We start from the raw sequence: 15,580 nt of genomic DNA on the forward strand, positions 1-15,580 counted from the left end.
ACTGGGGTACAGACTCTTACTGGACACCCTATACAGGCACCCCTGGGGTACAGACTCTTACTGGACACACTGTACAGACACCCCTGGGGTACAGACACTTACTAGATACTGTTCAGACACCCTGCGATACAGGCTCTTACTGGACACACTGTACAGACACCCCTGGGGTACAGACTCTTACTGGACACTCTGTACAGGCACCCCTGGGGTACAGGCTCTTACTGGATACTGTTCAGACACCCTGCGGTACAGGCTCTTACTGGACACACTGTACAGACACCCCTGGGGTACGGACTCTTACTGGACACTCTGTACAGGCACCCCTGGGGTCCAGACTCTTACTAGACACGCTGTACAGACACCCCTGGGGTACAGGCTCTTACTGGACACTGTTCAGACACCCTGCGGTACAGGCTCTTACTGGACACGCTGTACAGACATCCCTGGGGTCCAGACTCTTACTGGACACTCTGTACAGGCACCCCTGGGGTCCAGACTCTTGTGAAACAGACTGTATTAGTATAGGTTATCAGGAGACAGATTACAGGATTTCAGCTTTGTTGTGCACATATACAAATACGAACCCCGGTAAAAGAAACGACAACAAGATGAAGGCCTGGAAGTCAGGGCAGCAAAAGGCTTTTATTGATCTGGACAGGAGGGAGAGGCCACAGTGCGGAACAGCAGGCGGGGGGGGGGAGGGGTGACACTGCAGAACAGCCGCAGGGGGGTTACTGACGAGTCAGCACTCCAGCAAGAACCTGCTGAGTCACCTGCAGGGGCAGGGGCAGCCAGAGAACACAGCTCTCTTGGCCCGCAGTCTGGGGAGAGCTGCACCCCCAGACTGGCTCGTGCTCCCGAACCGTGACACCCTGACCCCCCCCCCCCCGCAGGGGCCGCAGAGTTGGGGCGCAGCTTCTCGTGGGGGTGCTGCGCTGTCGGGGTTCGTGTGGGGGAGGTGGGGGTTGATGCCAGACGATTATAAAAATAGATCTCTTCTCTTCTCCAGTTTCCTCTGCAGCAGGATCAGCTGACCAGGCCTGGAGAGAGACGGAGAGAGAGCGATCATTCCTTCATTCAAGCAACAGTGAGGCTCATCTTTAAAGGCCAAAACACTCCTGTTACACTGGGGGCTCCGGTCCAGTAGGACAGTCTGTTACACTGGGGGCTCCGGTCCAGTAGGACAGTCTGTTACACTGGGGCTCCAGTCCAGTAGAACAGTCCTGTTACACTGGGGGCTCCAGTCCAGTAGGACAGTCCTGTTACACTGGGGCTCCAGTCCAGTAGGACAGTCCTCTTACACTGGGGGCTCCGGTCCAGTAGGACAGTCTGTTACACTGGGGGCTCCGGTCCAGTTGGACAGTCCTGTTACACTGGGGCTCCAGTCCAGTAGGACAGTCCTGTTACACTGGGGGCTCCAGTCTAGTAGGACAGTCCTGTTACACTGGGGGCTCCAGTCCAGTAGGACAGTCTGTTACACTGGGGCTCCAGTCCAGTAGGACAGTCTGTTACACTGGGGGCTCCAGTCCAGTAGGACAGTCTGTTACACTGGGGGCTCCAGTCCAGTAGGACAGTCTGTTACACTGGGGGCTCCAGTCCAGTAGGACAGTCTGTTACACTGGGGGCTCCGGTCCAGTAGGACAGTCCTGGTACACTGGGGGCTCCGGTTCAGTAGGACAGTCTGGTACACTGGAGGCTCCAGTCCAGTAGGACAGTCCTGGTACACTGGGGGCTGCAATCCCAGTCCAGTGACACTAGGGGGCGACAGTGACAGACAGCACACAATGCTGCAACAAGAGTGGCTGGAATGACTGACTGAAGGACTCACCCAGATAATCATCCATCAGGGATCCAATTGCAAACTGAAAGAGAAAAACAACATGAGGGAGGGAGTTACCGGGAGTACGAGAGATGGGGGGGAGGGGTGTGAGAGAGAGAGAGAGAGACACTCACGATGTCGTTCTTGTCCACTCTCGTCCCCACAATCTTCAGCCGGATCTCGTCGTCCTGCTGGATCACGATGTCCTGCACGGGACAGACAGACAGACCGACCAGCGGCGGGGGGTCAGAGGCTCTGCACCAGCGGCCAGCGAGAGAGAGGGGGGGGGGCGCCCCTCCTTGTTAAACCCAAGCCCAGACTCACCTCGTCCACCGTCTTGTAGCAGGGAGGGTTGGAGTTCGGGTCGAATTCCATCTCTGAAGGAATGGACTGTGAACACAAGAGCAACAGTTACCGTCCTGCAGCGCCGGAGGGAGAGCTGGGACAGACTTCCCAAGTCGCAGCAGAGAGGGAAACAGGAAGCAGGGCCGAGCATCGGGACTAGAGAGGAAGAGGGGTCCGGTACTCACGTGACGAGAGATGAAACACGACATTGGTCCAATTTCTGTGAACAGCCCCACCTAGGAGATGGAGAGACGGGTTGTCAGGAGGCCGTCAGGAGGGTAGAAAAGAGGACAGAGAGAGAGAGACAGGCCATTAGGGCAATTGAAGAGAGCAGAGAGAGAGAGACAGGCCATTAGGACGATTGAAGAGAGGAGAGACTGGTGATTAGGAAGGTAGGAAAGGAGAGAGGAACAGAGGGAGAGATGGATGAGGAGGGGAGAGAGAGACAGGCCATCAGGAGGTCTCCATGCTCTGTCCTGACCTTGTTGACCTGAGTGACCACAGCATCCACCACCTCTCCCTTGAAGGGTCGGAACACGATGGCCTTGTACTTGACCGGGTACAGCACGAAGCCCCTGCCCGGCTGGATCACGCCGGCGCCGATGTTGTCGATGGTGGTCACGGCGATCACAAAGCCATACCTGCCACAGAGACAGAGAGAGGGGGCCGTCAGCACCTGCGCCGCAGGGAAGACCTGGAGCGGAGCGGACTGCTGCGACCCCGCTCACTCACTTGCCCGTGCAGGTGCCCTCCACCTCCGTGAACAGCTTCTGCTTCACCGTGTTCAGCAGGTTGGGGCCGAAGTACCGGGGGTGGAGCAGGATCTCGTGTTCCAGGGAGATCTGGGAGGGAGGCAGGCGTTACAGAGCGGGAGACCAGGGCACCTGCCCACTCTTTTAAAAAATTGTTGCACGGCTCTTCCACAAGACGGTCAAACAAGGACGCGACATCACCTCAGCAGGTGCTGGAGGAGGCAGTGATTAATCCTCTAAACCTCTGGTGTGAGGTGCGCCAGCTGCACCATGTGACCAGCGCTTAGCAAGTTCCTTCACTGAGAAAGTAATCACAGTTCCTTGTATTTACACCGCACTTTCCCCAGGAGTCTCCCCAGACAGGGAAGACCCAATTCACCCCCAGCTGGGAGACACACAGCGGATCAGGAGGATAGAGAAACTCATAAGCAGGTTCGGTGAAATGAAGCATTCCCATTTCGATTTCTAAAAATAAAACCTTTCACATTGAAACGTTTGTCGACAGGCAAGAATGGAGACGCGTTCACTTGCGCACACTTAAATATGTTTATTTCTGTCAGTCCTGCTATAAAATATTCCGGCAAAGACGAACTTTGCACTTCAAAAATGAAATATGAATATTCTTGCGTTTCTGAGCCCAGCGTTCTCCCCCAGTCAGAGCCGCCAGGCTACGTGACCGCGGAAATTAACGATTCAGCTACTTACGTGATAAAACATCGTGTCCCACTTCCACAAGGAGAACCCCTTTAAACCCAATTTAATTACACAAATACGAGTATAAATAAAGCAACAACGCTACAACACGAATGAAGCGCCGACGCTCACTCCGCCTTTCCGTTTCCGTCTCAGCATTTCTACGTCATCCGAGGGGGCGGTGCTAACACTGGAGTTCTGGAGCGTTAGCCTACATAGAGGGCCCATCTAGGGAAATATGTTATGCCTTATTTCTTCAGTTTATGTATTACCCCCAAATGACTAAAGCCGTAAAACGTAGAGCATTATCAAGGCTCATGTGAGCAAGTACAATTAACGCGTCAGATGGGTAGAACTGTAGGCGTCTGAGGCTGACCTGAGCCCTCTGTCCACAGGCCTGGCTCTCAGGTTAGGCAGTGAGAGGGTGGCTTCCGTCACCGACCCCAGGGCGACCCCAGCCTGCACCGTTCCTGTTCACTCTCCACAGCCACACCGTCTTTCCGAGTACTGAAGGCAACTTTATTTAAAAAAGGCTTTACATGGCTTTGATAGGTGTGTGCATACAAGAACCATCATATACACATATCATTTGGCAACAGAAAATATAAAAATAATTTAAGAAGGATGCAAGGCAAAATAAGATCAGCGAGGACGCTGCTATATTCTTGTAGAGGCTTCATTATGGCTTTGATCCACTACCCAGGCAGAAGCATTCACACCGTAAAATAATCCTAAACCCATTCCTAAAAAAATAAAAATCAACATCGAACAAAGCTCTCACTTCAAACACGCTGCGGTACGAACATCTACAGCTGCAGCTCGCTCAGCATTTCAGAACAGATTAGTTCAAAATCAACCCCCCCACCCAGGCAATTTCTTTTATTACTGAAACCCTCCCCCATGTCCACCTCCCTCAAGGTGGAGAGAGAACAGCGCAGCCCGACCCGACCCGACCCGAGCCAGTCCAGGGCCTCGTCTGCGAGGGAGGACTGGGTCCAGTCAGAGGGAGCCTGGGACACACACACTGACTATCCATCCTTAGGACCTCGTGGCCCAAAGAGTGTGTGTCCCAGACTCCCTCTGCCAGAAGCTCCACACACACGGCTATCAAGCGCGCCCCCTGGTGTCCACTCTCGCTGACAAGGACTCCAGCGTCTCTCCTCCGTTTCAACTTCAGGCTTTGGCTGTGTGGCTTTGGCAGCGCAGGAAGCTGCTGCAAGCAGACGAGCGACGGTGCCCCCCCTGCCCCCCAGCTGGGCGGGGCTATGCGCGTTCCCGTGCTCCGCAGCGGTGGGCGTGCTCCGAGGAGAGGGGCTGAGCGAAGCCGGAGTCCCAGTCCCTCTCGAACACGGCCTGCAGGTCACTCTGGACGCTGCGCTTGCCTGCCCCGGCTGGAGCCCCCGTCTGGTTCACCACCAGCCCCACGCCCGCCGTGTGGGTGAAGTAATTCTCCGACCAGTTGGATGTCCCTACGCGAGGGGGGTAGGGGGGAGAGAACGGGGCACCGTCAGTGTGGTACAAGGCTGAGCGTGACGAAATGAAAAGTTGAGAGGCTGGCCTGCAGGGGGGGGAGGGGGGGGCAAGGCTAAGAAAGGGCAGGGCTGTGATAGGGCCAGCCTACAGGGGGGCGGGGCTAAGAGAGGCCAGTCTCAGGGCAGGGCTGTGATAGGGCCAGCCTACAGGGGGGCGGGGCTAAGAGAGGCCATTCTCGGGCAGGGCTGTGATAGGGCCAGCCTACAGGGGGGAGGGGTTAAGAGAGGCCTGCCTCAGGGCAGGGCTGTGATAGGGCCAGCCTACAGGGGGGAGGGGTTAAGAGAGGCCAGTCTCAGGGCAGGGCTGTGATAGGGCCAGCCTACAGGGGGGAGGGGTTAAGAGAGGCCTGCCTCAGGGCAGGGCTGTGATAGTGCCAGCCTACAGGGGGGAGGGGTTAAGAGAGGCCTGCCTCAGGGCAGGGCTGTGATAGTGCCAGCCTACAGGGGGGAGGGGTTAAGAGAGGCCTGCCTCAGGGCAGGGCTGTGATAGTGCCAGCCTACAGGGGGGAGGGGTTAAGAGAGGCCTGCCTCAGGGCAGGGCTGTGATAGTGCCAGCCTACAGGGGGGAGGGGTTAAGAGAGGCCTGCCTCAGGGCAGGGCTGTGATAGTGCCAGCCTACAGGGGGGAGGGGTTAAGAGAGGCCTGCCTCAGGGCAGGGCTGTGATAGTGCCAGCCTACAGGGGGGAGGGGTTAAGAGAGGCCTGCCTCAGGGCAGGGCTGTGATAGTGCCAGCCTACAGGGGGGAGGGGTTAAGAGAGGCCTGCCTCAGGGCAGGGCTGTGATAGTGCCAGCCTACAGGGGGGAGGGGTTAAGAGAGGCCAGTCTCAGGGCAGGGCTGTGATAGGCCAGTCAGCCTCAGGGTGGGGCGGGGCTTACCTATGTACGCGACTCTGTCCGTCACCATGTACTTAGCGTGGTTCACCCTGGCGTAGGGGATCATCTTCTGCTCCTTGGTGGAGGGCACCTCGAACACTTTCTACAGAGACAGAGGACAGGACGAGCACGGTGAGGCCCCGGCCGGGGAGGGGGAAGACCGCTCGGACAGCGGGAGCCGAGAGAGAGAGAGAGGACTGACCACGTGCAGCCGGCAGCTCAGGGGCGGGTGGTTCAGCACGCCGAGCGACTCCAGGAAGACGAACATGGGCTGGTCGGAGTGCGGCCAGCAGCTGACCAGCAGCCGCACCTCCACGCCGCGCGCGCACGCCGCCGCCCGCAGCGCCGAGTCGATGGGCGGCCAGAACCGGGCCGGCTCCGTGTACCGGGAGGCCGGCAGGAAGTCCATGACCGAGACGTAGACGAAGCGGCGGGCGTCCGAGATCACGCCCAGGATGGCCGAGAGGTCGTCCGTTCGGCCGTCCGCGGACAGCGGCGGGGGAGCGCTCTGCGGGGGAGCAGGCGGGCAGAGAGTCAGGAGCAGCACGCACACACATACAGTCACGCACGAGCGCTGTCCGACGGCCGGCCCTCACCGACAGGTAGACCTGCGCCGGGAGCCCGTTCAGCTGCAGCTGCAGGGGGCGCTGTGCGCTGGACAGAGCGCTGAGGCGGCGGGGCCAGCGCGCGGGCACTGCGCCCCCTGCTGGAGAGCCCAGGAGCCAGTACGCCTGGAACAGCCGGGACACGTCTCTGGCCAGGCAGCTGCAGTTCGTCACCGAGACGGCCAGCTCCTTCACCTGCGGGAGAGCAGACGGCCAGTTACAGAGCCGGTCTCCTGCAGGGGGGCGGGCAGGCCATGAGCCGGAAGGGAGGCACCTGTGTGAGGGAGCGCCAGTCCATGTTGGCACTGCCCAGGTAGGCGTGCTGGCCGTCCACCTCCCAGAGCTTGGTGTGCAGGATCCCCCCGGTCAGGTTCTGCAGGTAGACCGGGCGCACCTCCGCGCCTGCGCACACAGAGAGGGAGAGGGAGGGACAGGGATCAGACTCGCGCAGCCTTCCCCCAGGGGCTGTGAGCAGGCTTGGGGGTGGGGTGCGGGGTGCGGCCTCCTACCTGCGAGCGCAAGGTCGTCCGTGTCCCTGGGGTACGTCTGGGGGCTGTTGACGGCGATCCTGAGGCCCACCCCTCGAGCTGGCAGGCCCCTCAGAGCCTCGAACACACGCTTCCCCTGCGCCGCACACACACGGGGGACAGCTCATTAACCTTCTGCCCACATGACTAGTGCAGCTGAAAGTCTTTCTTTCTCTCCAGTGCTCCGAGCGTCCGAGCCCTCTCCCTCCCTCCCCTCCAGTGCTCCGAGCCCTCTCCCTCCCTCCCCTCCAGTGCTCCGAGCCCTCTCCCTCCCTCCCCTCCAGTGCTCCGAGCCCTCTCCCTCCCTCCCCTCCAGTGCTCCGAGCCCTCTCCCTGCCTGCCCTCCAGTGCTCCGAGCCCTCTCCCTTCTCCCCTCCAGTGCTCCGAGCCCTCTCCCTTCTCCCCTCCAGTGCTCCGAGCCCTCTCCCTCCCTCCCCTCCAGTGCTCCGAGCCCTCTCCCTGCCTGCCCTCCAGTGCTCCGAGCCCTCTCCCTTCTCCCCTCCAGTGCTCCGAGCCCTCTCCCTTCTCCCCTCCAGTGCTCCGAGCCCTCTCCCTCCCTCCCCTCCAGTGCTCCGAGCCCTCTCCCTGCCTGCCCTCCAGTGCTCCGAGCCCTCTCCCTTCTCCCCTCCAGTGCTCCGAGCCCTCTCCCTTCTCCCCTCCAGTGCTCCGAGCCCTCTCCCTCCCTCCCCTCCAGTGCTCCGAGCCCTCTCCCTGCCTGCCCTCCAGTGCTCCGAGCCCTCTCCCTGCCTGCCCTCCAGTGCTCCGAGCCCTCTCCCTGCCTGCCCTCCAGCGCTCCGAGCCCTCTCCCTGCCTGCCCTCCAGTGCTCCGAGCCCTCTCCCTGCCTCCCCTCCAGCGCTCCGAGCCCTCTCCCTGCCTGCCCTCCAGTGCTCCGAGCCCTCTCCCTGCCTGCCCTCCAGCGCTCCGAGCCCTCTCCCTCCCTCCCCTCCAGCGCTCCGAGCCCTCTCCCTTCTCCCCTCCAGCGCTCCGAGCCCTCTCCCTGCCTGCCCTCCAGTGCTCCGAGCCCTCTCCCTGCCTCCCCTCCAGTGCTCCGAGCCCTCTCCCTGCCTGCCCTCCAGCGCTCCGAGCCCTCTCCCTGCCTGCCCTCCAGTGCTCCGAGCCCTCTCCCTGCCTGCCCTCCAGCGCTCCGAGCCCTCTCCCTGCCTGCCCTCCAGCGCTCCGAGCCCTCTCCCTGCCTGCCCTCCAGCGCTCCGAGCCCTCTCCCTCCCTCCCCTCCAGCGCTCCGAGCCCTCTCCCTCCCTCCCCTCCAGTGCTCCGAGCCCTCTCCCTCCCTCCCCTCCAGTGCTCCGAGCCCTCTCCCTCCCTCCCCTCCAGTGCTCCGAGCCCTCTCCCTGCCTGCCCTCCAGTGCTCCGAGCCCTCTCCCTTCTCCCCTCCAGTGCTCCGAGCCCTCTCCCTTCTCCCCTCCAGTGCTCCGAGCCCTCTCCCTCCCTCCCCTCCAGTGCTCCGAGCCCTCTCCCTGCCTGCCCTCCAGTGCTCCGAGCCCTCTCCCTTCTCCCCTCCAGTGCTCCGAGCCCTCTCCCTCCCTCCCCTCCAGTGCTCCGAGCCCTCTCCCTGCCTGCCCTCCAGTGCTCCGAGCCCTCTCCCTTCTCCCCTCCAGTGCTCCGAGCCCTCTCCCTGCCTGCCCTCCAGCGCTCCGAGCCCTCTCCCTGCCTGCCCTCCAGTGCTCCGAGCCCTCTCCCTGCCTGCCCTCCAGCGCTCCGAGCCCTCTCCCTGCCTGCCCTCCAGCGCTCCGAGCCCTCTCCCTGACTCCCCTCCAGCGCTCCGAGCCCTCTCCCTGACTCCCCTCCAGTGCTCCGAGCCCTCTCCCTGCCTCCCCTCCAGCGCTCCGAGCCCTCTCCCTGCCTGCCCTCCAGTGCTCCGAGCCCTCTCCCTGCCTGCCCTCCAGCGCTCCGAGCCCTCTCCCTCCCTCCCCTCCAGCGCTCCGAGCCCTCTCCCTGCCTGCCCTCCAGTGCTCCGAGCCCTCTCCCTGCCTCCCCTCCAGTGCTCCGAGCCCTCTCCCTGCCTGCCCTCCAGCGCTCCGAGCCCTCTCCCTGCCTGCCCTCCAGCGCTCCGAGCCCTCTCCCTGCCTGCCCTCCAGTGCTCCGAGCCCTCTCCCTTCTCCCCTCCAGTGCTCCGAGCCCTCTCCCTTCTCCCCTCCAGTGCTCCGAGCCCTCTCCCTGACTCCCCTCCAGCGCTCCGAGCCCTCTCCCTGACTCACCTCCAGTGCTCCGAGCCCTCTCCCTGACTCCCCTCCAGTGCAACGAGCCCTCTCCCTCCCTCCCCTCCAGCGCTCCGAGCCCTCTCCCTGACTCCCCTCCAGCGCTCCGAGCCCTCTCCCTGACTCCCCTCCAGCGCTCCGAGCCCTCTCCCTGACTCACCTCCAGTGCTCCGAGCCCTCTCCCTGACTCCCCTCCAGTGCAACGAGCCCTCTCCCTGACTCCCCTCCAGCGCTCCGAGCCCTCTCCCTGACTCCCCTCCAGCGCTCCGAGCCCTCTCCCTGACTCCCCTCCAGCGCTCCGAGCCCTCTCCCTTCTCCCCTCCAGTGCTCCGAGCCCTCTCCCTTCTCCCCTCCAGTGCTCCGAGCCCTCTCCCTGACTCACCTCCAGTGCGCTGGGCTCGGAGGCCTCCAGGTCGGTGTCCCTCAGTGTGAGGTAGAAGGCTGCGATGCTGACGCTGTGGTTGGCTCTGTGCAGCAGGTCTCTCCAGGCCTGGGAGATGGGGGTCAGGCGGGGGGAGCCAGGGGGGTACTCCAGCCCCTCAGGGAGGCTCTCCAGCAGGGACAGGCTGCACCAGGAGGGACAGAGACTGACACGTTCCAATCTGCTGATTTCAGTATCAGCGGCAGTACTAGCAGCAGCACGATCTTCAATATTTTTAACGGATTTGCAATTATACTGCGTACAACAGCGACTGGGACTCTGTGGCCTTCCAGATAAATGCCATATCAGGTCAGCGGTACGACTCTGTAGCACAGACTTTCCACACACGCAGCAAGAGTCACCCAATTCTCTGACAGCACCCAGGTCTGGATCCGCAGAGAAACAGGGGCCACAGGCACGTCTTCACACAGAGAGTGGTGGGGGTGGGGAGCAAGCAGGATCCCTGGGATGTGGAGGCAGCGCCCGCGCGTCCCTACCTGCAGTCGGAGCCGCAGGCCTCCTGCCGTGCCCACAGGTCCCCGGCCCACAGCCAGTCCAGGTCCAGCTGCACCAGCAGGGCGCCGGCCAGCCCCGGCCTCCCAGAGGGCCACAGGAACAGGCCGCCCCCCCCCAGCAGGAGCAGCAGGGGGGGGAGGAGGCAGAGCAGGGTGGAGCAGTAGCGCCGCAGCTGCAGGGAGGGAGAGAGCAGGCCGGTCAGCCGCCGCGGAGAACCGGTCTGCTGCAGGGAGGGAGAGAGCAGGCCGGTCAGCCCCTGCTGAGAACCGGTCTGCTGCAGGGAGGGAGAGAGCAGGCCGGTCAGCCCATGCTGAGAACCGGTCTGCTGCAGGGAGGGAGAGAGCAGGCCGGTCAGCCCCTGCTGAGAACCGGTCTGCTGCAGGGAGGGAGAGAGCAGGCCGGTCAGCCGCTGGGCTGGTCCTCTCCCGCCCAGCCGAGAGCCCGCGGCCTTCAGCAGAGCTACAGCTATTCCAGGTAAAGGATCTAGTTGCCCATTTGGACAGCTTTAAAGATTGCTCAAAGGGGAAAGCAACCCCAGCCCCGCCCTGGCCTGAGGGAGGTCAAGCACACAGCTCGGCGGTCCCCGAGTGGCCGAGGAATCAGAACACCCACAGGAGCACTCACCCTGCCTCGGGGCCCGGGCCGGCCCGCTCCCTCCTGCCTCGCCTCCCTCCCTCCGGCCGCTCGTCTGCCTCTGGGATTGAGGGCGGGTTTCTCGCTCCGGGCTCCCACCTCAAAGACCACCGCCTCTCGCTCAGCCTCAGCCTCGGAGCCCACCGCCTCTCGCTCAGCCTCAGCCTCGGAGCCCACCTCCTCTCGCTCAGCCTCAGCCTCGAGGGCAGCCTCCTCTTGCTCAGCCTCCTCTTCCCCAGCCTCAGAGCCCACCTCCTCTTCCTCGGCCTCGGAGTCCACCTCCTCTTCCCCAGCCTCCTCTTCCTCGGCCTCGGAGCCCGCCTCCTCTCGCTCGGCCTCGGAGCCCGCCTCGGAGCCCACCTCCTCTCGCTCAGCCTCAGCCTCCTCTCCTCCTTCCTCGGAGGCAGGTGGCGTGTCTTCTCTGGGCTCTGCCTCCGAGGGGACGGGGGGGCCTCTCCGAGGCTGTGTTTTGGAGGCCTCCCTGCTCGTGGCCTCGGCCCTGGGGGCAGGTGTGCCTCTCTCCAGCTGCCCTCTCCTGGTCTCGGGGGCGAGAGCCCCTGCGCCAGCCTCCTGCGCCGCCTCGGGCCTGGGGGTCCCGGTCTCGGCCCTGAGCGCCGGGCGGGGGCTCAGCGCGGTGTCCGACCAGCCCAGCTCGAGGTGCGGCTTGGCCGCGCGCTCCCAGGGCCTGACGGGGAGCTGGGAGGGGGGGGGCTTGCCCGGGGGGGGGCGGTCCACGGGCCGCAGCAGACGGGCGCCGGAGCTCTGGAAGGTGGGGATCCTGGAGGTGGGGGCCTTCGGCGCCGCGGCCCGGGGGGGCTCCGTCTCCTCTCCCTCCCGGTCCTCCAGGTCCAGTCTGCGCAGGATGACCGAGGGGCACTGACCGCAAGGGAGCAGAGAGAAAGCAACACCCGTTAACGAGAATCGCAGCAGCTCAGAGCGACGCCCCGAGCTCAGACTGCGCAGCTGACGGGAGGCGTCTGGAGGCTCTTCCTGCAGTGTGTTGGTGTGTCAACAGGCACATGATGCCCCCCCATCACACCCAGTTATGTGGTTAGCAGAGGAACACAAGAGCCTCTGTGTGGCAGGAGGGCGCCAGGGACACACCCTGCACCCAACGCAAAGCAACGTCAACCAACCCAGCCTGCCCCCAGGGAAGACCCCTGGCCCAGGGTGTGCCCCCGGAGCTCAGCGCCCTCGCAGCCGGGCTGAAAAACACACCCTGTTTGAGCAGCTCAGTGCATAAAACACCCCTCAGCCATCGCCTGGAGCAGCCCGGCACCTGCTGATCCCCAGGAGAGCCCCCACTGCCCTCTCCAGACCGGGTCAGAGCCCGTCCGGTCCAGAGAGGAGCCGCGCTCCGCGGCGCTGTAGCTCCAGACCGGGTCAGAGCCCGTCCGGTCCAGAGAGGAGCTCTACAACAGAGGACCTACCATGGAGTCCAGCTGGGGGTCCTGGCGAGGGCGGCCCCTGCCTCTGGCCTCAGGCTCCTCCAGTTCAGACTCTGGTTCTGGGTCTGCTGGCGCTGGGTCCCCAGAAGCAGAGTGGTGGGCCCGGATGCCAGGGCGTGGCTGCAGGTCCTGGGCGTCCTCCCCCTCCGACTGCTCTGCAGACATGTCCACCACCTCCTGCAGGACAGTGGACACCGGGGGTCAGAGTGCGTCTCGACGGCACGGCTTGTGCCACGCACCCACCGCCCTTCGCGTACAGCAGCACCTCCCCTCCCTGAAGTAGCCACTGTGCCCGTTGCCCCACACGCGCCTGTAGGTCTGTGCGGACCAGCGAAGCCCTGGTCTGTCCTTCCGCACTGCTGCGGGACTGCACGGTCCTCCAGCCGCCCCAGTGCTCACTCCTGACGACCCTGACTGAAGTACCAGCTCAAGACGAGCTCGACTGTGATCATCTCTCTGCAGCGCCACAGCTCACGGCTGGCCCGAGCTGGGCTGGGACCCCCATGGGGCCCAGTTCAAGCCCCAGCGCTCACGACACTGGCGCTGCGGCGGCGGAGACGTCTGCTCGGCCGGCAGCTGACAGCTCGTCCCCGGCCCCGCGGTGCGCAGCGAACCGACGAGACGGAGAGACCCGCACCTCCACCGGCCCGCCCAGGGTGTCCCGCAGTCTCGCCGAGCGCCGCAGCGGCGTCTCCGCCCGGGCCAGCCGAGCCGACCTCCGCCGGCCCATCGCTCACCGGGCCAGCGGCAGCCCGGGCGCCGGGGGCCTCAAACGGAAGCAGGCGGCGGCTGTCGCTGCGTTTCCAAGACGTCTGTCCTCTCGCCCTCGACTACAGCCCGGCTTCTCGCTCGCCGAATATATCTTTTTCCACGGCCGTGACGCCAAACGCACGAAGACAAACTGCCCCGCAGCGGCTGGAGTTGAAGCGGACCGCGGTTTCCTGCGCCGGCTGGTAATTGGCGGCCGAGAGAGAGAGAGAGGGAGCGGGGAGGGGGGCAGAGAGGGGCCGGCGCGCCGCACCGCGCCCCCTGGCGGACACGGACCCGTCCTACACCCCCCCAGGACCCATGCCGCGGGAGCTGGAGAAAATGAGCATCTTTCATTCATATAGCGCCTCTTCCTATATATTCATATAGTTCCCACCCAAACCCGAGCCCCCCGAGGAACAGTGGCTCTTGTTTTACACTCCAGGGGAGCCTGCAGTTAGGGAGTGGGGCAGATCGGCTTCCAGCTCCTACAGGCCCAGGGGGGTCTGTACCGGGACCTCCCTGTACCAGTACCAGAACCACCCTCTGTCAAGTCTCTTGCCCAACCCAGTATCACCCTGTACCAGTACCTGAGTGAGTGTGAGTACCAGAACCGCCCTCAGTCAGGTCTGCTGCCCGACCTGGATCTGTACCAGGTATCACCCCTGTACCTGTACCAGAACCGCCCTCACTCAGGTCTGCTGCTCGACCCGGATCTGTACCAGGTATCACCCCTGTACCAGTACCAGAACCGCCCTCACTCAGGTCTGCTGCCCGACCTGGATCTGTACCAGGTTTCACCCCTGTACCAGTCTGCCAGTACCAGGACCACCCTCTGTCAGGTCTGCTGCCTGACCCAGAACCCGCCGGACCTGCAGAGGGGGAAGACGCCCCTTTGTGAGCGGGTTCGACAGACTGATCGGGTCCCCTGGGTTCCTGCGGCTGCTTCCATCAGACACCAGTGATCCTGCTAAAAAGCACCGGCCTGTAGGAACGATTCAAATTAAAACCCCAGGGTGTCTCTCAAGAACAGTTGGGGTGTTACCCCAGTGTCCTGGCCATATTCCCCCCTGGCCTTCACCCCTCACGGCCTCCTAATAACCCCCCTCTCTGAACTGGCTCCATCACTCTGCTCTCCTCCCCACTGAGAAATGGGGTGTGGGGAGAGGACTGGTGCCTCACCCAGGTGGGGGTACACACTGCTGGGGGTGCAGGGGACCCCCAGGACGAGTGGAGAAGAGCTAGGGAAGGGCAAGGACGGTGTTACACGAGAGGAGAAGCAGAAACCAGCCTCTGTGCAACCAGACCGCCCTCCCGAGCTGGGGAAAGAGCCCACACCCTGGTCAAGACAAAACAACAAGAACAGCGCCGTTTACATTAAACAGCCTGAGGACTGAGGAGCGCCCTCGGTCATACAGCGTCCGGTCAGCAGTCTAACATTGATCCGTACAGCCCTCATCGGCTCTCGCATCGACTGGCGAACACCCTGCACATCTCTCCTCTACAACTCGACATCCTTACGATTCCGAGCTGTCAGCCACCGCTGACTGAGCTCCCCAGGGATGGTGACGATATAATGTCGACGAATCAAGCCGTTAAGGCTCCCGGACGACGGGCTGGTTTGATGTTTTGAGGCGGAATCGCGGCGTCTCCTGTCGTGTCGTGTCGCGTCGCGTCGCGTCACCGACGGTCCTCCCGCCGCGGGTGGGCGCTGTTCCCTCCTCCTCCTCCTCTCCTACCGGCCTCCGTCTCCTGCGCGGCGCGAGAGCGCGTCGGTTTGAATTTGAAATTTGAAGGCGGGGGGGGGGGGGGGGGGCCGCGCGCGCCGCAGGGCTTCTAGAACCCCGTGACGCTCGTCGTCGCCGCCGCCGTGCGGCCGCCATGTTGGGAAGGGGCCGGAGGACCCTGCAGCACCGTGTTCTCCATCGGTCACCTAAAACGTGTAATGAAACGAGGGGCGCAGGGGCACAGCTCTTGAGTTCGTCACTCTTGTAGATTTAAAAAAAACAACAACCAGCGCCTTCCAAAGCTTAACGTGCATGGATTCCTTTATTGTGAACGCCTGTAAAACGTCTCTAACAAGCACAAACTGTCCCTTCCAGGGCATGGCGCCCCTTTCGTGCTCCTGTGTTCATGCTGTGTGCGTCACCTGCTAATTAGACAATCTGAGACTCAATTAAGGAATGTTACAATTAAGGAATGAAAGTGTCAACTATCGCCCGTTATCCTCAACTGCAGGTCTGCTCTGGGTCTACAGCAGGACTGAAGACAAGGCAGAGCATTCGTCAGGAATCCAACAATCCACTGTGTTGTATTTTAAAAATAAATACATATTACTGCCGCTAGTAACACTGAGACTATTAAAATACTATTTCCCCCTCACTTTTACTGAACATCAAATCACACAAAAAGGAGAAAGGTAAAAGAACAAAAAGTACAGGACAACACTCTG

General features: G+C 62.6%; 2 protein-coding genes across 7 annotated transcripts; both read right to left on the bottom strand.

Moving 5' to 3' along the window:
- Positions 1-623: 623 nt before the first annotated feature.
- On the bottom strand, positions 624-3,780 carry polr2g (RNA polymerase II subunit G). Its single transcript, XM_088608798.1, has 8 exons — positions 3,622-3,780; positions 2,897-3,006; positions 2,646-2,805; positions 2,350-2,400; positions 2,144-2,209; positions 1,954-2,025; positions 1,829-1,862; positions 624-1,040 (listed from the first exon to the last, which is right to left on the bottom strand). The coding sequence occupies exons 1-8, from the start codon at positions 3,631-3,633 to the stop codon at positions 1,027-1,029; spliced, it is 519 nt and encodes a 172-aa protein (XP_088464924.1). The 5' UTR covers positions 3,634-3,780; the 3' UTR covers positions 624-1,026.
- Positions 3,781-4,106: 326 nt separating this feature from the next.
- Positions 4,107-14,891, bottom strand: pld7 (phospholipase D family, member 7). Of its 6 annotated transcripts, none has more exons than XM_088608723.1 (12): positions 14,650-14,891; positions 13,019-13,461; positions 12,364-12,558; positions 10,925-11,809; positions 10,282-10,523; positions 9,746-9,929; positions 7,129-7,243; positions 6,894-7,021; positions 6,611-6,814; positions 6,217-6,522; positions 6,018-6,117; positions 4,107-5,078 (listed from the first exon to the last, which is right to left on the bottom strand). In XM_088608723.1, the coding sequence occupies exons 2-12, from the start codon at positions 13,109-13,111 to the stop codon at positions 4,873-4,875; spliced, it is 2,658 nt and encodes an 885-aa protein (XP_088464849.1). In that variant the 5' UTR covers positions 13,112-13,461; positions 14,650-14,891; the 3' UTR covers positions 4,107-4,872. The 6 variants fall into 6 exon arrangements, with proteins under 6 accessions (XP_088464849.1, XP_088464850.1, XP_088464854.1 ...); XM_088608724.1 differs by lacking the exon at positions 14,650-14,891 and having other exon boundaries at positions 10,925-11,254; positions 11,294-11,809; positions 13,019-14,640; XM_088608728.1 differs by lacking the exon at positions 13,019-13,461.
- Positions 14,892-15,580: the final 689 nt, after the last annotated feature.

The sequence above is a fragment of the Lepisosteus platostomus genome, chromosome 16, assembly GCF_059453375.1.
Source record: "Lepisosteus platostomus isolate fLepPlt1 chromosome 16, fLepPlt1.hap1, whole genome shotgun sequence".
Classification (NCBI taxonomy): domain Eukaryota; kingdom Metazoa; phylum Chordata; class Actinopteri; order Semionotiformes; family Lepisosteidae; genus Lepisosteus; species Lepisosteus platostomus.